This window comes from Ceratotherium simum, chromosome 24 (assembly GCF_057802395.1).
Source record: "Ceratotherium simum simum isolate JZ-2026a chromosome 24, ASM5780239v1, whole genome shotgun sequence".
Taxonomy (NCBI): Eukaryota; Metazoa; Chordata; class Mammalia; order Perissodactyla; family Rhinocerotidae; genus Ceratotherium; species Ceratotherium simum.
The window spans coordinates 29,972,742-29,994,394 of record NC_141923.1 but is presented as its reverse complement, the minus strand read 5'-3'; the positions used below and the strand labels follow the sequence as shown (position 1 = coordinate 29,994,394).

General features: G+C 42.6%; 2 protein-coding genes across 6 annotated transcripts in view; one reads left to right on the top strand and one right to left on the bottom strand.

The window, feature by feature from the left end:
- Positions 1-1,048: 1,048 nt before the first annotated feature.
- Positions 1,049-21,653, bottom strand: part of HEATR4 (HEAT repeat containing 4) — a 54,252-nt gene continuing 33,647 nt past the window's right edge. The window contains exons 16-17 of the mRNA XM_014784388.2: positions 21,226-21,284; positions 1,049-2,232 (exon numbers count right to left, since the gene is read on the bottom strand). Coding sequence (XP_014639874.2) covers positions 2,074-2,232; positions 21,226-21,284 — 218 coding nt within the window. The 3' untranslated portion in view covers positions 1,049-2,073. The remainder of the gene's footprint in view (positions 2,233-21,225; positions 21,285-21,653) is intronic.
- RIOX1 (ribosomal oxygenase 1) overlaps positions 19,156-21,653 on the top strand; it is a 34,507-nt gene continuing 32,009 nt past the window's right edge. For 4 of the 5 annotated variants that reach the window (XM_087448257.1, XM_087448255.1, XM_087448256.1 and 1 more), the window contains exon 1: positions 19,156-21,508. In XM_087448257.1, coding sequence (XP_087304383.1) covers positions 19,188-21,104 — 1,917 coding nt within the window. In that variant the 5' untranslated portion in view covers positions 19,156-19,187 and the 3' untranslated portion in view covers positions 21,105-21,508. The remainder of the gene's footprint in view (positions 21,509-21,653) is intronic. The other variant, XM_087448258.1, reaches the window with a different exon arrangement.

The following is a 21,653-nucleotide window of genomic DNA, read 5'->3' as shown; positions in this document are numbered from 1 at the left end:
GAGAAGGTCAGCACGATGTTTCTCCCACATGTTGGGCCAAACAGAAACTTCCTTTTCTGGCAGGATAGGGAGCAACCACTCATCTAACAAAGCAGTGGAATTAATGAATGTCTGTGGCAGAAGAAAAGGAGAGGAAAGATGAAAAGAGGAGCGATGGAAAGGAAACAGCTGAGACATTCTTTATGAGAAGAGAATCTCCTACAAATGCCTCAATCAGGAAGGACAGGTAAGGCCCTTTATAAAGGATGTGGGGAACTCTTGGAGTATTTTGTCATTGTAACATTTTGTTAATATGAATAGATAAGCAAAAGCATGAGGGTAAGGAGAATGGACGGCCAGCAAGTTAACCAATTAGGAAAGAAGAGAGGAAAAAGGAGCTGTCATAGACCCCTGCCAAGCCCATTCCTTCCTCCAGTCTTTTCTCCTGTCCTTCCCTTCACCTGGAAGGTCCTCCCTCCTCTCCTCTGCCTAAGTCTCCTGCAGTCTCAGATCCAAGCAAGTTTGGTGTCTCCATGACTACTCTGGTGCCCCCCTCTGCTGGACGCCTACAGCACATTTTCTTTATGCCACACAATTCCTACTAGATTACGCATATTGTCTTTGAAAGGTTCTTATATATGTGTCTTATAAAGACCCTTGTAAACTCCTCGAGGACAAGGGCTATTTCTTCTGCTGCTGTATCTCCCACAGTGCCGACGGCCTAATAGACCCTCTGTTTGGCCTCACTGACTGACTGACTGACTGAAGAGTTCAGTTCGGCTTCCTTTTCTTGCCAGCAATGCCGAGTACACAATACAGTCCTTTCACTATGAAATGACAAAGTCAAAGATAGAGGGGCCGAGAAAGTACTTGTACAGAACTATTTATTGTCTCAAATGCCTCATGGCAGCCAGATTCCAGAATTCTCAGGTTTGATAGATGTGGATATAACTTTGATATATGTAGTGGTGCTTTTCGAATTAGTATTTTACTTGGATTGAATGTGTAAATTAATAAATAAAAACATGGGTTACACGAGTCAAGAAAAGAGATTTTCTGTTATGCAGTTAACTGATATCCTCCAACGTTCTTTTTTCCCCCATGTTCCACAGCTGCTAGGCATTCATAGTGGAAATTATTGCCTTTTCTATTTCTGATGATAACAATGCCATCAGAAGAGAGGATGTGATTAATGGAAGAAAAAGGGAGAGAGAGATTCACATTGCCTTTATTTTCATCACCGAATGTCCCAAAGCTTTTTAGGGTGTAAAGAGCAATCAATATTTAGGAAAGAAAGCTGGATTCACACTACTTGGAATTCTGGGTCTCTCCTCTTCTATGGCAATTTTTTGAGTATCATGTGCTTTTACAGAATCCCATCTTATGATACGGATACAGTTTGCAACTCTTCCCCGATGCCTAAATCTTCTCAGCATTAAGTATATGGAGGCTCATGAGAATTGCTAATCGGCCTTGTGACACTGCAGAGATGCTTCCCAGGGATCTAAAAGGGTTCACACCCACCCACGAAGTATGAGGGGGGAAATGATTGTGCTGGTTTGGTTTTCTTGTAACAGCCTAGTGACATGGCTTCCTCATTGCCCCGTGGGCTGCAGTTAAAGAAGCTGCTCTAGAACAAGACTAGACTTGTGGGCAAAAAAAATCACCTAAACTGTTCCTTTCCTAGACCAATGGGATTCCAGTTTGGATTTCAGAGGGCTTTTTGTATAGCTTGCAAAAGATTCTGGGTCTTTCAAAATTTATAATCTAGTAAAATTTGGAGTTCTGAGCTATATTTAGTATATGACCTTTCCAGGGTATGGAAAAATATGCTCTATCATCTAATGTGATGTCAGCTTTCTTTAACCCTTTGTGTAAATGGTGCACGTTAAAAAACTAGGTCTACTGTTAAATAATTTTTTTTTTTATAATGAGAAAGAGATTACACAACATCAATTAAAGAGACAGAATGTGACTGGGTCCACTGCTGGCTGTGTCTTGGAGCGGAGAAGGGTTCATCCTAGAAATGATCACTTTTCCTTCCAGGTGAAGAGGACGTGACCCTGGAAAAAATTTCTGTGAGTATTTACCCAGCTAGAGATCTGGGTTGTCAGATCCAAATGGTCCCATTGCAATCCCTTTTTCCCAGGTGGTGCGTAGATCTCTGACAAGTGATGAGTGACCTCTGCTTCTTGTGTTTAGGCCCAGGACTGGACTCTGTGACCAGGGATTTGGTGTGGGGGGCCTCAGAGGCTGCAAAGAAATATAAATACATGAATGCATATGCCAAACATGTGGGCTCATGGGAAAGGTAGATCCAAAAAGAAAACCTCTTCAGCCATGGTTTATCAGAATAGCTCTATGAACTACCATACTAAATTAGAAAATAGAATCTATGAGTTCAAGACCTGCCTCCCTTGACCCCAGTCAGAAGCCTAATGTGGAGAATATGCCTAAATTGTCCATCCAAGAAGACTTGAGCATCTGCATGGTGATCTTTGGGGTTAGCCTCTGTTTTGTGTCTTTATTGTTACGCAGAAGTAGCAGCAACCATGGGACACTCTTGCAGCTATGACTAAAGAGTCTTATTCCTGGGATGTGCTGAGGAGGTGGATTCACACAGAGTGAACAGCCCCCAGGGATACAGCATTGCTCTATTTCAACCCTGTAAACCAATGTAGTGATGACCAGGGTTGAGCTTCTACCTAGGCTAAAGCACCCCCAGGAGTCTAAGTAGTTCTCATATCAATCAAGTTTCTGTATGACTTCAGGGAATACTAAGAGGGATATCCTCATTCCCAAGTGAATTCTTAGCTTAGGATAAAAGTACAAATGGAAGCCCATTTACCATATGTCTAAATATTTAAATGTTTTAAATCAAGCTAACAAACAGTTAAGTAAAATACATTCTATCACCTACCTTGACAACGAGACCAGGCTTGAATTTGGAATTTTTAGATTCTTTGGAGTTCTTTACCAGAACACGGTAGCGCAGGAAAGCTGACCTGCAGTCCACCTGTCTCTTTCTCTTCCCAGCTCCATGCCACACTGTGAGGACCTCACACATACACACGTGGAAACTTCAGACTGCATATCCAAGCTCTATTCACACACCCCTGCACACAACCACCTGTTGGCCACTCCTTGAATCTGAGGGTACACACACTTGCAATGCTGGCCATTCTTGGGAAGACAGATCAGTCCACTCAAGCCCTAAAAATGAGCAGGAAATTCCAGCGTCCTGGGTACCCAGTGTGTGTGATCTATAAGGCTGGGTGTGGGCTCTAGCAGGGCATGCCCATTTGGCTGCATGGACTCCTTGTCATACGGGGAAGCATGTGGCCAGAGGTCAGAGCTGAGCCCTCCAAGGCTGAGGTCCCAGAGCAGGGGCCCCGCCTGCTCCAGTGTGTCACTGGTTAGGTTATTTCTAGCCATCCTGACATAAAATTACCTCGCAGAAAATCTCCTACCCCTCACAGTGCCCACCAAACTGGTCATGTGACATGAGTATGCAGGGCCATAGGTTGATAAGAATATGTCCTATGGTGCCCAACATTGAAGTGTGTTGGTAATAGAGGAAAAACAAGGTTTGAAATGTACAGGGCCAGGGCCAGCCCCGTGGCTTAGCGGTTGGGTGTGCGCACTCCGCTGCTGGCAGCCCGGGTTCGGATCCCGGGCGCGCACCGACGCGCCGCTTCTCCGGCCATGCTGAGGCCGCGTCCCACATGCAGCAACTAGAAGGATGTGCAGCTGTGACATAAAACTATCTACTGGGGCTTTGGGGTAAAAAGATAAATAAATAAATAAAAATTAAAAAAAAAAAAAAAAGAAATGTACAGGGCCAGAAGCTAGTTTATGGGAAAGTAAATTCTTCTAATCGTCACGTATATACAATTATAAAAGAAGGATTTAGTTCTTACTAATGCTTAGTCAAAAAAGTTCTCTCCTGATAATGCAGTACTATAAATGCACCATAGATTTTTCTTTTTTGATAGGAATCAAGCAAAATAGAATATATCAGAATTGTATATTTGTAGACGACAAACCTGTAGTGGTACTACAAACAGTGAGTTTGTAGTATATATATCTTCCTCTTTTGTTAAATAAACAGGAAAATTTTTATTATGCTGTCTAATGAATTTAATGGGATTATTTCTGATTTTTATACTTAATTATTCTTTAATTAATCTCAAAAGCCTAATATAATATAAGAGGCTTGATATATAAGAGTTTGATATATGCCTTCTCATATATTTGTAGAAAGAATACCATGCCTCCTATGGTATTTCTTATTTCACAAATAACTTTTAATTTCAGCTACAATTATATTGCATTATTGCTAGTTAAGTAATAAGAAGCAACATATTATTTATTATCTTGTTTTTCATTACTTTAAAAAATATATAAATCAATTATAGTGGACCATATCATTTTAATTTTGACTTTCAAGATGTATTCTTCTATTTATCAATTATTTTTATTATATTCTTTGAATTTTATACTTGAAATGAAAAACTAAGTCATGATAAAAAGTAAGTCTGACCTGCACACAAATGTTTGTAGCAGCTTTACTCATAATCACCAAGAACTAGAAGCAACCAAGATGTGCTTCAGTAGGTGAATGGAAAACCAAACTGTAGTACATCCATCCAGTGGACTATTATTCAGAGACAAAAAGAAATGAGCTATCAAGCCACAAAAAGACATGGGTGAGCCTCTTAAATGCATATCGCTAAGTGAAAGAAACCAGCCTGAATAGGCTACATAATGTATGGTTTCAATTATATGACAGTCTTGAAATGGCAAAACCATAGAGATAATAAAAAGATCAGTGATTGTCAGATGTTTGAGAGGAAAAAGGGAGGATGTAACAGGTGAAGCACAGGAGATTTTTAGGGTGGTTAAAAAATGATACAGAAATGGTAGATACATGGCATTATGCATTTGTCAAAACCCATAGAACTATACAGCACAGAGAGCGAATCTTAATGTATGCAAATTAAAAAAAATCATTTCAGAGGTCAGGGGATCCCAAGAAGGAATGCAGACAAAAGAATATAACTGTAACCTCAATGTAAATACATATTTTTGTCACAGATAATGTGATGATGATGAAAAATATTTTCAGGGGCCAGCCCCGTGGCTTAGTGGTTAAGTGCGCACGCTCCGCTGCTAGCGGCCTGGGTTCAGATCCCGGGCGCGCACCGACGCACCGCTTCTCCAGCCATGCTGAGGCCGTGTCCCACGTACAGCAACTAGAAGGATGTGAAACTATGATGTACAACTATCTACTGGGGCTTTGGGGGAAAATAAATAAATAAATAAAAATTATAAAAAAAAATATTTTCAAGTGTAAACATATAGTATATTAGAATAAAATTCTGGGTGGAAGTTATTTCAAAATGGAAATATGTTTAAAAAAGATATTAAATTTTCAACTTTAAAGAAGAGCTTGCTTATTTTATTATTTTTTTTAATGGATAATGGTAGGTATCAAGCTGTTATGGTATTTAGATTCAATTGGGTGCATTTAAAAGAGCGACGTAACAGTTTAAATTTAAAATATCAGTATGTAAATGCCAGAATGTGTAGACGTTAGACATTAGACCCTTTGCATCTATATAAACTTAAAATGAAAACATTTTATATGTCAATTTAAAAAGATGAAAAGGTGACATAGCTTTTCAAAGATGAAGAGGTGACAAAATGAAGAGGTGACATAGCTTTTTTAGAGGGTACAGAAGCAAAACAGTTGGAAGGTCAACGTCCTAGACAGCATCTTTCATGAAGTATAGGAGAACTTGGCTGACTTTTTCTGTAAAGGGCCAGATAGTAAATATTTTAGGCTTTGAGGGCCAGAGAGTCTGTTTCAAAACTAATCAACTCTGCTGTTGTAGCATGAAAGTAGCCACAGACACTTTGTAATGAACGAGTGTGGGTGTGTTCCAATAAAATTTTATTTGTGGGCACTGACATTTGAGTTTTGTGTAAATTTTATGTCACAAAATATTATTCTTCTTTTGACCTTTTCTCAGCCATTTAAAAAGATAAAAATCATTCTTAGTCCACAGGGGTATAAAAACAGGAGGCAGGCTGGATTTGGCCTGAGGGCTGTAATTTGTTAACCCCTGATTTGTAGTAATTTGGTAAAATAGTCTTACAAATTGGTAGGAGTCAGTATTGTGAAAGTTAGACTGTAATCTGTCTCACATTTGCCAAAGCAAAGGCCTATATCCTTGAGGCCTTAAGCAAAATAATTCAGAGATGTATAAGGTAAAACATGAAAATTCTTCTATTGCCAATAATTCCATTCCCCAGAGGCAACCTCTATCTTCAGTTTGGTATATATCTTTCCAGATATTCAACTGTGCAGACACATACACACAAACAACATATATGGTTTTAAAGAAATCATATATAAACATATATGGGGTGTGTTTTTTTTAACAAAAAATGGGACAACATATATATTGTTCTGCAATTTGATTTTTCAATTTATGATACCTTTTAAACATCTTTCCTTGTCATTATTTTTAATAATTGCCTATTAATAAGCATTTGAGTCATTTCCAATTTTGAAATTGTAAGCAATGAGCATCTGTGTATATACATATCTTTGTAACATGGGTGAATATTTTTACAGGTTAGATTTCTAGAAGTAGAATTACTGGGTCAAAGATATTCAAATTTTTATATTGATGAAGTCATCCAAAAGCTTAATACTAGGGTTTCTCAATCTTGATACTATTGACATTTGAGGTTGGACAATTCTTTGTTGTGGGGCTGTACTGTACATTATAAAATGTTTAGCAGCATCTCTGGCCTCTACCTATTAGATGCCAATAGCATCTTTCCTATTGTGACAACCAAAAAGGTCTCTAGACATTGCCAAACGTCCCCTGGGGGCAAAATCACTTTAGATTGAGAACCACTGTCCTGGACAATTTCTTTTCCTTTTATTTCTCTTTCTCCCACTTCTTTCAACAACTTCTTAGGTTATCCTTCCTTCACAAAGGAAAGGTACTTAAAGGAACTTGTGATTTAGTATATATCACCTGTGAGATAATAGAAAATATATATATTAGTCTCTGCTCCCTGTTCCTGGCACAGAGCTCCTGAAACTCTTAATTTCCCAAGTGATAAGAGCACTAGGAGCATCTCTTGTCCTAATATTTGTCTTTGGGTCCATCCCTGACACAGGGCTCCTAAAGCCTTTGTAAATTCATAAGTGGTAAGAGCACTAGGAGTATCTTTTGTTCTAATGAGGCGGCTCTAGGTGGGTTCCTGGATGGGGGCTGGTCACCAGAAAGATCAAACCATGATTAGAAACTTGGAATTTTCAGCCCTACCCCTCATTCTCCAGAGAGGGAAGAGGGGCTGGAAATGGAGTTAATAATTGATCACGCTCATGTGAGGAAGCCTCCATAAAATCCCAATAGTACGGGGTTCAGAGAGCTTCCAGGTTGGTGGACACGTCCAACTCCACTAGGACAGAAGCTCCTGCACTCAGGAGTGCAGGATACATCCTATGTATCTCTTCATCTAGCTGTTCATCTGCCTCCTTTAAGATGTCCTTCAATAAGCCGGTAAATGTGTTTTCTTGAGTTCTGTGGGCTACCCTAGCAAATTAATCAAACCTGAAGAAAGGGTCATGGGACTCTCTGATTTGTAGGCAAATTGGACAGAAGTTGTAGGTAACTTGGAGACCTACTACTTGTGATGGGCATGAAGGAGAATGGGAGCAGTCTTGTGGGACTGAACCCATAACCTGTGGGATCTGATGCTCTCTCCAGGTAGATAGTGTCAGAATTGAGTTACATTGTAGGACACCCAGCTGGTGTCGTGGAGAATTGCTTGTTGTGGGGAAAAACTTCCACACATTTAGTGACTGGAAGTGTCAGAAATGAAGCATTGTAAGTGTTCTGTATGTGAAAAGTAAAGGAGACACAGAAGAAAGACAGACATAGGAGGAGAAAGGAACTGGGTTTTTCCCTATAGAGGAGAGAAAAACTGAGGTTTTTCTAATACATCACTTCTCTGTTATGGGCTGAATTGTGTTCCCTCAAAATTCATATGTTGAAGTCCTAACCCCTAGTACTTCAGAATGTGAGCCTATTTGGAGATATGGTCTTTAAAAAGGTAATTAAGGTAAAATGAGGTCATTAGGGTGGACCCTAATCCAATCTGACTGATGTCCTTATAAGAAGAGGAAATTTGTTTTTTTGTGTGTGTGTGAGAAAGATCAGCCCCTGAGCTAACATCCGAAGCCAATCATCCTCTTTTTTGCTGAGGAAGATTGGTCCTGGGCTAACATCCGTGCCTATTTTCCTCCACTTTATATGGGATACCGCCACAGCATGGCTCAACAAGTGGTGCATCTGTGTGCACCCGGGATCCAAACCTGAGAACCGTGGGCCGCCAAAGCAGAGTGTGCACACTTAACTGCTGCACCACCAGGCCAGCCCAGAAGAGGAAACTTGGACACCCACTTGTACAGAGGAAAGATCACGAGAAACAGGGACAAAATGGCCATCCACAAGCCAAGGAGCGAGGCCTCAGAAACCAGCCCCGCCAACTCCTTGATCTCAGGCTTCCAGTTTCCAGAACTGTGAGAAAATAAATTTATTTTGTTTAAGCCACCTAGTCTGTGGTACTTTGTTCTGATAGCCTTAGCAAACTAATATACCCTCCTAGTGTTTTGAATTTTAAATAAAGAATGAGTGGAAAAGGCAATGGCTAGCCAAAGGAATAAGTATCTAACAGTGGGTTTTTGGTGGGGGAAATAATTTAGGGCACTTTCCTGAGAGGCTTCAAATCATTGTATGTAGACTTAAACATGGAGTTGGCTCTATTCAACCTCTTTTATATAGCTGCTTCTCTGATGAACAATTATTAACTTCTATAATCTTTTTTTAAAAATTTTTTGTTTATTGCAGTAACATTGGTTTATAACATTGTATAATTTCAGGTGTACATCATTATACTTCTATTTCTGCATGGATTACATCATGTTCACCACCCAAATACTAATTACAACCCATCACCACACACGTGCCAAATTATCCCTTTCACCCTCCTCCCTCCCCCCTTACCCTCTGGTAACCACCAATCCAATCTCTGTCTCTATGTGTTTGTTTATTGTTGTTATTACCTACTACTTAATGAAGGAAATCATACAGTGTTTGACCTTCTCCCTCTGACTTATTTCACTTTGCATAATACCCTCAAAGTCCATCCATGTTGTCACAAATGGCTGGATTTCATCTTTTCTTATGGCTGAGTAGTATTCCATTGTGTATATATACCACATCTTCTTTATCCATTCGTCCCTTGATGGGCACTTAGGTTGCTTCCAGGTCTTGGCTATTGTGAATAACGCTGCAATGAACACAGGGGTGCATGTATCTTTATGCATTGGAGTTTTCAAGTTCTTTGCATAAATACCCAGCAGTGGAATAGCTGGATCACATGGTAGTTCTATCCTTAATTTTTTGAGGAATCTCCATACTGTTTTCCATAGTGGCTGCACTAGTTTGCACTCCCACCAGCAGTGTATGAGAGTTCCCTTCTCTCCACATCCTCTCCAACACATGTTGTTTCCTGTCTTGTTAATTACAGCCATTCTGACAGGCGTGAAGTGATATCTCATTGTATTTTTGATTTGCATTTCCCTGATAGTTAATGATTTTGAACATCTTTTCATGTGTCTGTTGGCTATCTGTATATCTTCTTTGGAGAAATGTCTGTTCAGGTCTTTTGCCCATTTTTTAATTGGGTTGTTAGTTTTTTTGTTGTTGAGATGCATGAGTTCTTTATATACTTTGAAGATTAACCCCTTATCAGATGTATGGTTTGCAAATATCTTCTCCCAATTGTTAGGTTGTCTTTTCATTTTGTTGATGGTTTCCTTTGCTGTGCAGAAGCTTTTTAGTTTGATGTAGTCCCATTTGTTTATTTTTTCTATTGTTTCTCTTGCCTGGTGCTTTAAAATATGTTGCTAAGACCGATGTTGAAGAGTGTACTGCCTATGTTTTCCTCTAGAAGTTTCATAGTTTCAGGTCTTACATTCAAGTCTTTAATCCATTGGGAGTTAATTTTTGTGTATGGTGTAAGGTAAGGGTCTACTTTCATTTTTTTGCATGTGGCTACCCAGTTTTCCCAACACCATTTGTTGAAGAGACTTTCTTTTCTCCATTGTATGTTCTTGTTTCCTTTGTCAAATATTAGCTGTCCATAGATGTGTGGGTTTATTTCTGGGCTTTCGATTCTATTCCATTGATCTGTGTGTCTGTTTTTGTGCCAGTACGATGCTGTTTTGGTTACTATAGCTTTGTAGTATATTTTGAAATCAGGGAGTGTGATACCTCCAGCTTTGTTCTTTTTTCTCAGGATTCCTTTACCTATTCGGGGTCTTTTGTTGTTCCACATAAATTTTAGGATTCTTTGGTCTATTTCTGTGAAAAATGTTGTTGGAACTTTGATAGGGATTGCATTGAATCTATAGATGGCTTTAGGAAGTATGGACATCTTAACTATGTTAATTCTTCCAATCCAAGAGCACGGAATATCTTTCCATTTCTTTGTGTCGTCTTCAATTTCTTTCAGCAATGTTTTATAGTTTTCCGTGTACAGCTCTTTCACCTCTTTGGTTAAGTTTATTCCTAGGTATTTTATTCTTTTTGTTGCAATTGTAAATGGGATTGTATTCTTAATTTCTCTTTCTGCTACTTCGTTCTTAGTGTATAGAAATGCAACTGATTTTTGTATGTTGATTTTGTATCCTGCAACTTTACCATATTTGTTTATTGCTTCTAAAAGTTTTCTGGTGGATTCTTTAGGGTTTTCTATATATAAAATCATGTTATCTGCAAATAGTGACAGTTTCACTTCTTCCTTTCCAATTTGGATCCCTTTTATTTCTTTCTCTTGCCTGATTGCTCTCGCTAGGACTTCCAGTACTATGTTAAATAGGAGTGGTAACAGTGGGCATGCTTGTCTGGTTCCTGTTCTTAGAGGGATAGCTTTCAGTTTATCACCATTGAGGATGATATTAGCTGTGGGTTTCTCATATATGGTCTTTATTATGTTGAGGTACTTTCCTTCTATACCCATTTTATTAAGAGTTTTTATCATAAATGGATGCTGTATCTTGTCAAATGCTTTCTCTGCATCTATTGAGATGATCATGTGATTTTTATTCTTTATTTTATTAATGTGGTGTATCACGTTGATTGATTTGCAAATGTTAAACCATCCCTGCATACCTGGAATAAATCCCACTTGATCATGGTGTATAATCTTTTTAATGTATTGTTCTATGCGATTTGCTACTATTTTGTTGAGGATTTTCGCATCGATGTTCATCAGTGATATTGGCCTGTAATTTTCTTTTTTCATGTTGTCCTTGTCTGGTTTTGGTATCAGGGTAATGTCAGCTTCGTAGAATGAGTTAGGGAGCTTCCCCCCCTCCTCAATTTTTCAGAAGAGTTTGAGAAGGATAGGTATTAAGTTTTCTTTGAATGTTTGGTAGAATTCACCAGGGAAGCCATCTGGTCCTGGACTTTTATTTTTTGGGAGGTTTTTGATTACTGTTTCGATCTCCTTACTGGTGACTGGTCTATTCAAATTCTCTACTTCTTCTTGATCCAGTTTTGGAAGGTTGTATGATTCTAAGAATTTATCCATTTCTTCCAGATTGTCGAATTGGTTGGCATGTAGCTTTTCATAGTATTCTCTTATAATCTTTTGTATTTCTGAGGTGTCTGTTGTAATTTCTCCTCTTTCATTTCTGATTTTACTTATTTGTGCCTTCTCTCGTTTTTCCTTGGTGAGTCTAGCTAAAGGTTTCTCAGTTTTGTTTATCTTTTCAAAGAACCAGATCTTGGTTTTATTAATTTTTTCCATTGTTTTTTTGGTCTCTATTTCATTTATTTCTGCTCTGATTTTTCTTATTTCCCTTCTTCTACTGATTTTGGGCTTTGTTTATTCTTCTTTTTCCAGTTCCTTTAGGTGCATTGTTAGATTGTTTATTTGAGATTTTTCTTGTTTGTTGAGATAGGCCTGTATTGCTATAAACTTCCCTCTTAGAACTGCTTTTGCTGTATCCCATAAATTCTGGCATGTCGTATTGTCATTTTCATTTATCTCCAGGTATTTTTTGATTTCTCCTTTGATTTCTTCGTTGACCCAGTCGTTGTTCAGTAGCATTTTGTTTAATCTGCACGTATTTGTGGCTTTTCTGATTTTCTTCCTATAGTTGATTTCTAGTTTCATACCATTGTGGTCAGAAAAGATGCTTGGTATTATTTCAATCTTCTTACATTTATGGAGACTCCTTTTGTGGCCTAATATGTGATCAATCCTGGAGAATGTTCCACATGCGTTTGAAAATAACGTGTATTCTTCGGTTTTTGGATGGAATGCTCTGTATACATCTACTAGGTCCATCTGTTCTAGTGTATCATTTAAGGCCAATGTTTCCTTATTGATCTTCTGTTTGGATGATCTATCCGTTGGTGTAAGTGGAGTGTTAAAGTCCCCTACTATTATTGTGTTACTGTCTATTTCTGTTTTTATGTCTGTTAATAATTGCTTTATATATTTAGGTGCACCTACATTGGGTGCGTAGATATTTACAAGTGTTATATCCTCTTGTTGGATTGTTCCCTTGATCATTATGTAATGCCCTTCTTTGTCTCTTTTTACAGTTTTTGTTTTGAAGTCTATTTTGTCTGATGTGAGTACTGCTACCCCAGCTTGCTTTTCATTGCCATTTGCGTGGAGTATCTTTTTCCATCCCTTCACTTTCAGTTTGTGAGTGTCTTTAGGTCTGAAGTGTCTCTCTTGTATGCAGCATATATACGGGTCTTGTTTTTTTATCCAATCAGCCACCCTATGCCTTTTAATTGGAGCATTTAGTCCATTGACTTTTAAAGTAGCTATTGATAAGTATGTACTTACTGCCATTTTTTAACTTTTTTTTCCTCAGCGTTTTAGTAGTCCTTCTCTGTTCCTTTCTTATTCTATACAGAATTGATGGTCACTTTAGTTTGACCTCTGTCTGAAAGATGTACTGTTTAACTCCCCTCCTCCCTCCTTTTATGTTTTTGATATCATATCTAACCTCTTTTTTGTGCATTTGTATCCATTACCCTCTTAGCATGGAAATAGATAATTTTTCCTATTTGTGGTCTTCTCTTTTCCCCTTAAATCAAGTCCCTTTAACATTTCTTGTAGCACTGGTTTCTTGGTGACAAAATCCTTTAATTTTTGCTTGTCTGGGAAAATTTTGATCTCTCCTTCCATTTTGAATGATAACCTTGCTGGGTAGAGTATTCTTGGCTGTAAGTTTTTTCCTTTTAGCACTTTAAATATATCATGCCATTCTCTTCTAGCCTGTAAGGTTTCTGCTGAGAAGTCAGCTGATAGCCTTATGGGGTTTCCTTTGTATGTAACTTGACATTCTCTTGCGGCTTTTAGGATTCTCTCTTTATCTTTAATTCTGGACATTTTGATTATGATGTGTCTTGGTGTGGGTCTCTTTGGGTTTATCTTGTTTGGGGCTCTCTGTGCCTCCTGTACCTGAATGTCTGTTTCCTTCCTTAGGTTAGGGAAGTTTTCATCTATTATTTCTTGAAATAGATTCTCTGCCCCTTTGTCTCGCTCTTCTCCTTCCGGGACACCTATAACACGGATGTTAGTGTGTTTGATGTTGTCCCAGCGGTCCCTTAGACTGTCCTCACTCTTTTTAATTCTTTTCTCTTTTACCTGTTCAGCTTGGGTAATTTCTTCTAGTCTTTCGTCCAGCTCACAGATCCGTTCTTCTGTATCCTCTACTCTGCTTTTGTGTCCCTCTAGTGAATTTTTCATTTCCAGTATTGTATTCTTCATTTCTGATTGGTTCTTTTCTTTGTTGACATTCTCACTGAGTTCATCTATTCTTCTCCCCAGATCAGTAAGCATCCTTAACACTCTTTGTTTGAACTCTCTGTCAGGTAGGTTGCTCATTTCTGTTTCACTTAGTTCCTTTTCTGGGGTTTTGTCCTGTTCCCTTACTTGGAATGTATTCCTTTGCCTCCTCATTTTGCCCCTTTCCCTGTGCTTGTGTCTACATATTAGGTAGGTCAGCTACGTCTCCTGCTCTTGGATAGGTGACCTTATGTAAGTGATGGCTTAGGAGGCCTGCAGTGTGCTTCTCTCAGTTCTCAATGTTCCAGGGGTGACCCCTATGTGGGCTACGTGTTTCTCTCTGTTGTGGCCTGTTTGCTCTCCCTGTAGGCCCAGGGAGGCCGAGTTATTCTCCTCGCCAGCTGTTGTAATGGTCAGCTGCTTGTAGTTGTTGTGGGCCCTTCAGTCTCTTTATCAGGTGTGAGGAGCCCCAGCACAGTTGGCTGCAAGTTCTAATACCACATTTGTCTTCCAGTATTTCTTTTAAGTGAGTAGGCCCCCAGTGTGGCAGGTTGTTAGGCTCAGGGGCTTACAATTGCTATAAGCCTCCAGGCTTTAAGTCTCTCGTCAGCTCTCTGAGGATTGCAGCTGGGTGGGGCTGGCTTCAGGCACGGGAGCACCCAATTGTTTCAGGCTTCGGAAGGTGGGGCCAACCCCCTATGTGGGTCTTTGAGAAGCACAAGTCTTCTGCAGCTGACAAGCCCTGCCGCCCACAGGTCCACACACACAGTCAACACAGTCCTGCCCCGTGTGCGCGCCCCGAGCTCCCAAGCAGACCCAGTCTCTCCATGGTGGGAGCCCCACACATTCCACCACTGCCTCACACTCTCCACCCACTCCTTGTGCAAGCCCTGCCCCACTGAAGTGGGCTCAGTTGCCAGGCTGCAGAGAATCCTGTCACCAATCTATGCAGGCCCACAAGTTGCCTGAGGGGTTGTTGTTGGGTGGGGTCAGTCTCTAAGGTGGGCTGCCTGCCCTGGCTGAGCTGGATTAATTCGGTGCTCTAGCGGTGGGGCAGACCCTGGGCTAGCAGGCCCCAGGGAGAACTCCAATGGCGTCTGTGTCAGCACTCCCACATAGCCGCGGCCAATGTCCCAGTCCCTGGAGAGGTCTCACCTCTCACCGAGATGCACTCAGGGCCTATTAGGTGAGTCTCTTTTCACCAAAGCACTGTGCACCTTTCTTTCTGGTGATTTTAGGTTGCTTTCTGAAATGGGTGAGTTTGCGCCTGGGCCCTTTAAGAGCCGGTTTTAATTTCTTTGTGAACCAGCTTTTCTGGGGGTACTCCCCAACGTTTTAGTAGCATGCAAAGTCAGATATTCTGCCACTCGTCTCGATTGTGCTGGGTCCACAAAATGCCCACAGCGAGGGCGCTCCCCGTCTCAGGGCTCCGCTCCTCCAGGGAGGCTGTGTACCTTTGGGCTGCTCCCGGCGGCCGTGAGGCGCTGTGGCTTGTGAAGGCGGCGTTTTTCCTCTCCAGAAGGGAGTTTCTGCCTCTTCCATCTCAATTAGGACTGTCCTTTGTTGCAGGAGTTCCTCTTATCCAGTTTTCAGTTCTTTCTCAGGGGTAATTTTTCCACGAGTAGTTGTAAAATGGCTGTGTCTGCGGGAGGAGTTGAGTTCAGAGTCTGCCTACGCCATCATCTTGACTTCCTCTCTAACTTCTATAATCTTAATGTCAAATTCTTTTGTTTTTTTTTTAAAGGGAATTATATTGATTCAAAAAAACAGAAGAGCAAGGCAAGCAATGATTAGAGATCAGGAAACATGAGATAAGTTAGGGAAAGTAAAGTTTGTTGTCTAAAAAAACACTTTTTTTTTTGCGTGAGGAAGATTAGCCCTGAGCTAACATCCTTTGCCAATCCTCCTCTTTTTGCTGAGGAAGATTGGCCCTGGGCTAACATCCATGCCCATCTTCCTCTACTTTATATGGAAAGCAGCCACAGCATGGCTTGACAAGCGGTGCGTTGGTCTGCACCCGGGATCCGAACCTTCAAACCCTGGGCTGCCGAAGCGGAGCACGTGAACTTAACGGCTACGCCACAGGGCCAGCCCCCAAAAAACACTATATTTTTAATTGCATAAGTGATATATGTTCACTGTAGTAAACCCAGGACATACAAATAAGCAAAGAAAATAAAAATCACCTGGAATCCCACCATCCAAAGATAATCAGTGTTAAATATTGTGGCATAAAGACTCCCAAACTTTTTTTAGCAGTTTTTACGAATGTGCGTATGGATAGATATACACATACACCTCAGCACACACACGTATCCCCCTAAAGGGATTCTACTCTAATACTTATTTAGTTCACTTTTTTCCCCACTCAGTGGTATATTAAGAACATTATTCAATGTGATTAAATTATATTTCTGAAGATGGTTATTAATATCTGCCTTTGTAGTGAGAACTATGTAGAGTCACAGGAAAAGAGATGCAATTAAAGATAAGTCAGGCTCCAAAAGGAGCCTCCCAGTCTCAAGGGAAACTAGAAAACAGATAGCAACAATATTGTTTATTTAAGGAAATCACAAAATGTTGAAAAAAAAAAAGGATGTGGTCACAGGAAAGACTGGGAGGAGGGGATATTTGTATAGGATGTGGAAAAGACAAATTTATAGCCCTCTAGCTGAACACAGTGTCCCCCAGCTTTGCGAGCAGGGAAGTACAGTTCATCCCCCCACTTCACTGTTGGATGTGTCTATTGAAAACCACCATCTTTGAAAAGGCAAAAAGCTCCCAGTGACAAAATTGACCTGCCCTCTTCAATATTTCTCCAGGCGACCTGATATCAGGGCCTTGCCAGCACACATAGCCTATGCGTCAATCAGGAAGAGGGTTCCCCTTCCTATCCCCTTCTTCCAGACACTGCAGCCTAGACTAGGGCACAGGACTTGGGAGGAGAATATCGGTTAGTTTCAGCCCCTGCTCTGGCCCTTGGACAGGTAATTTTGTGCAGAGCAGTACCTCACACAATGGCTTTGTCTGATCTGGTCCCCGCTGATTTACTTAAACTTCCATAGGGCATACGCAAAAATAATCTTACTCTCCCATCCCAGACTGTCACCCTGCCCAGTTCAAGAAATTCTCTGCCTCACCCTGCTCCTAGTTCCTCTGAACTAGGCCAGTCGCACACAAACCATCACATAGGGCTTTGCTCCATAATAATAAATTTTTATTATAGCTACAATTTTTAAGTGTTTAGCTCTGTACCAGACTCTGTGCTAAGCACCTTACAGGCATTATTTTATTCTCACAACAACCCTATGAAGAAGTAGGTTCAATTATTATTCCCATTTTACAGATGAGATTACTGAGAACTGAGAGAGTAATTTGACTAAGCTAATGCCATAGTGATTGGGAGGGACTCAATTCTGACTGATCTGCTTTCCACAAATATTTCCTGTGCACTTTCTGTGAAAAGCAATGTGCTAAAAGCAAGAGAAAAAGGCATAAGGAAGTCCTTTCTTTGAAGAAGCTTACAATTTAGGAAGTTTAGAAAAGAATATGACAAGTACATAATACACCAATACAAGACACAAAGTGATAAATTCAAGTGAAAGGATCAAATTTCTCTCATGGTTACAGAGATGGGAGAGCCTTTGGGAGGAGACAGACTGTGAAATGGGCTTTAATAAGAGTTTTGTCAAAAGAGGATTGTTAAAAATTGGCACAGGGAGACATTCAAGTTAAAGAGACTAGCTGGAAGGCTACTTGTAATAGACCAGGATTTCTTAGCCTTAGGACTATTGACATTTTGGGTTGGATAATTATTTGTTGTGGGGGTTTGTCTTTTGCACTGTGAATGTTAAGCAGCATCTCTGGCCTCTACCCAGTATATATTATAACATCTCTTCTACCCCAGGTCCCCAGCCAAAGTGTTCCTTGGGGAGGCAAAATCGCTCCCAATTTAGGACCACTGTAATAGACCATGCAAGAAATAAAAAAGGGTGGATGTGATATATGGGTAGGGGTAAAATTTTAAAGTTTTGGCAAGTGTTTGGATAGGAGTGTGACTAGGAAGAGGATTGAAAGATCAGACAGAACCACAGAAAAGGCCCTAGAGTCCAGGCCCTCTGATATGCTTATAATTGCTTGCAACATTGTAAACCCTTTTGGAGGGAGTTTGGAAAAACCTATTAATAATCACAAAAATTATCTTGCCCTTTGACCCAGCAATTCCATTCCTGAGAATTTATCTTAAATGATTCTAGTGAAGACAAGTAATCTTCAAGTACAAAACAACATAATATTACATGGCGACAGCGACCATATTCTCAACAGTTGCACCCTGATGCCTACCACAGTGCCTGTTAAATGAGAGGCCCAGATTTAAGAAGTCGACTTAAGATTCAGAGGTGAGATGGAAGATTCTGGAGAGAGAAGCTGTAGGTAATAAAACAAAATCCCAGAGGGGATAGCAAGGGCAGATACCAAGAATGCAAGTAGAAAAGCTCATAATATCTTTCTAAGAAACAGGACAAGGACTGAGAATTTGTAACAGGGAAAAAGGACAGAAGGAGGTTAGGCAGAGGAATTTAGATATGGCGTCAATCAATGACGTCACAGGCAGAGTAAAGAGTACCCGGTGGATCCAAGGTTTGAACGAACTTTGCCAGAGAGCATTCCTTGATAACAAGAATTGTGCACTTTCCCGAGCAAAGCTGCTGGGGAGCATGTTATTTAGAAATAAGAAACGAGGGCTGGCCTGGTGGCTTAGTGGTTAAGTGCGCGCGCTCCGCTGCTGGCGGCCGGGGTTCGGATCCCGGGTGCGCACTGACGCACCGCTTCTCTGGCCATGCTGAGGCCGAGTCCCACATACTGCAACTAGAAGGATGTGCAGCTGTGACCTACAACTATCTGCTGGGGCTTTGGGGGAAAAAATAAATAAATAAAATTATAAAAAAAAAATTAAAATAAAGAAATAAAAAATGAGATTAGATTAGAAAGAAAGAAGAATAAAGTAGCCAACTTTATTCCTCCTGGAGTCCCTAGCAACTTTATTTTTAAACTGCCCTCTAAATATGGAATCCTTGTTAATTTGGCAGGGCCTCCGCCGCTCTGGTGTGGAGCCTGCACTTAAACTAACACAACATTTGTTAATCCAGTGAGCCGAAGGCGCTCTAGGGAAGAATGGTGGGCGTGGCCAACCCCGAGGCGGCGGGAGGCCGCGCCCCCTTCCCAGAGTACAGCGCGGCTGCTGCCAGCGCGATTCCCTTTCTCGCCAGCTCGGGCCAGGCTCGGGAGAGGGCTGGATCATGGACGGGCTCCGGGCTAGCGCGGGGCTGTTGAGGCGCGGGCGGTTAAGGCGCCGGCGCCAGCCACAGCCACACAGCGGGTCGGTCCTGGCCCTGCCCTTGAGGCCCAGGAAGATCCGAAGGCAGCTGAGGAGAAGTGTTGCGTCCCGCATGGCCGCGCTGAGGGCCCAGACGCTGCCGAGCGAGGACTCGGAGGACTCCAGGGTGGAGTCGACGGTGGACGATCCCGGGGACCCGCTGCCTGGTGGGGCGGCGGCCCTCTCAGATGCGGCCCGGCGAGAGCCGTACGGCCCCCTCGGGCCTGCAGAGCTGCTGGAGGCTTCGCCCGCGGCCCGCTCGCTGCAGACCCAGCCGGCGCGCCTGGTGCCGGCGTCCGCGCCGCCCGCGCGCCTGGTGGAGGTGCCCGCCGCGCCGGCCCGCGTGGTGGAGACGTCGGCCCTGCTGTGCTCTGCTCCACACTTGGCGGCCGCCCCACCGTCCGTGGTCCCTGCGACGCTCTCGGGGCCGCAGGTGGATAGCACGGGCGGGGAGCTATCCTGGGACTCCCCGCTGCAGCGCGTCTTGGCCGAGCTGAACCGCATCCCAAGCAGCCGGCGACGGGCGGCGCGCCTCTTTGAGTGGCTCATCGCGCCCATGCCGCCGGATCATTTCTACCGGCGCCTGTGGGAGCGGGAGGCGGTGCTGGTGCGGCGGCAGGACCACACCTACTACCAGGGTCTTTTCTCTACCGCCGACCTGGACTCCATGCTGCGCGACGAGGAGGTGCAGTTCGGGCAGCACCTGGACGCGGCGCGCTACATCAACGGGCGGCGAGAGACTCTGAACCCGCCCGGCCGCGCCCTGCCCGCCGCCGCGTGGTCCCTGTACCAGGCCGGCTGCTCCCTGCGCCTCCTCTGTCCGCAGGCTTTCTCGACCACCGTGTGGCAGTTTTTGGCTGTGCTCCAGGAGCAGTTTGGAAGCATGGCAGGCTCCAACATTTACCTCACGCCCCCCAACTCGCAAGGCTTTGCCCCCCACTACGACGACATCGAGGCTTTTGTGCTGCAGCTGGAAGGAAGGAAACTCTGGCGTGTCTACCGACCCCGGATCCCCACTGAGGAACTCGCCCTGACATCCAGCCCCAACTTCACCCAGGATGACCTCGGTGAGCCAGTGCTGCAGACTGTGCTGGAACCTGGAGATTTGCTCTATTTTCCCCGGGGCTTCATTCACCAAGCCGAATGCCAGGATGGAGTGCACTCTCTGCACCTCACCTTGTCCACGTACCAGCGCAATACGTGGGGCGACTTCCTGGAGGCCGTACTGCCTCTGGCAGTGCAGGCTGCCATGGAAGAAAACGTGGAGTTTCGTAGGGGTCTGCCCCGAGACTTCATGGATTACATGGGGGCCCAGCATTCGGATTCTAAGGATCCGCGAAGAACCGCTTTCATGGAGAAGGTGCGGGTCTTGGTTGCCCGCTTGGGACACTTTGCCCCTGTCGATGCTGTGGCTGACCAGCGAGCCAAAGACTTCATCCACGATTCTCTGCCTCCTGTGTTGACTGATAGGGAAAGGGCACTAAGTGTTTATGGGCTCCCAATTCGCTGGGAGGCTGGAGAACCTGTAAACGTGGGCGCCCAGTTGACAACAGAAACAGAAGTGCACATGCTTCAGGATGGGATAGCTCGGCTGGTGGGGGAGGGAGGCCATTTGTTTCTCTATTATACAGTGGAAAACTCCCGTGTTTATCATCTGGAAGAACCCAAGTGTTTGGAGATATACCCCCAGCAAGCTGATGCCATGGAACTCTTGCTCCGCTCCTACCCAGAGTTTGTGAGAGTAGGGGACCTGCCCTGTGACAGTGTGGAAGACCAGCTTTCCTTGGCAACCATGTTATATGATAAGGGGCTGCTGCTCACCAAGATGCCTCTAACCTGAACTAATTTCTTGTTGATTGCTGGAAACAACACAGTAGTGATTCTCTCCTACCACCACCACCTTTTTTGGGGAAAAACTCATGTTCTTACCTTTATAACCATCAGTGTGTTCTCACATTTACCTTTATGACTTCTTCAGTGTCACAAATCTCAGATGGTCTTCTAGGAACCACCACCTCATCTAGGCACAAAATAAAAGCAGAAGTTGGAGGTGGAAAAAAAGGAGCTATTTCTGCAGAAGTAACCTCGATCCCTGATCATTTCAGAGCACCAACTTCATCATCACCCTCAGGCTTCAGTGTACTGTGTAGTACTTGCTGGGTCACTCTGCTTGAGACAAGTTTTTTTTTGGAATTTGCATTCTTCATTTGAGTTCTGTTTCATCAGTTTGGGGGGAGGGTTGGGGTCAGTATTCTGTTTGTTATTGTGAGTTTGTATGAATGTTAGAAAAGTTATTAAAATGCCAAAGAATGTTTTCCTTTTCTAAGGCTAGATTATTATGTGGCAAGATTTGAAAGAATGTGGGAGAGGGGAGGAAGATAGGGAAAAT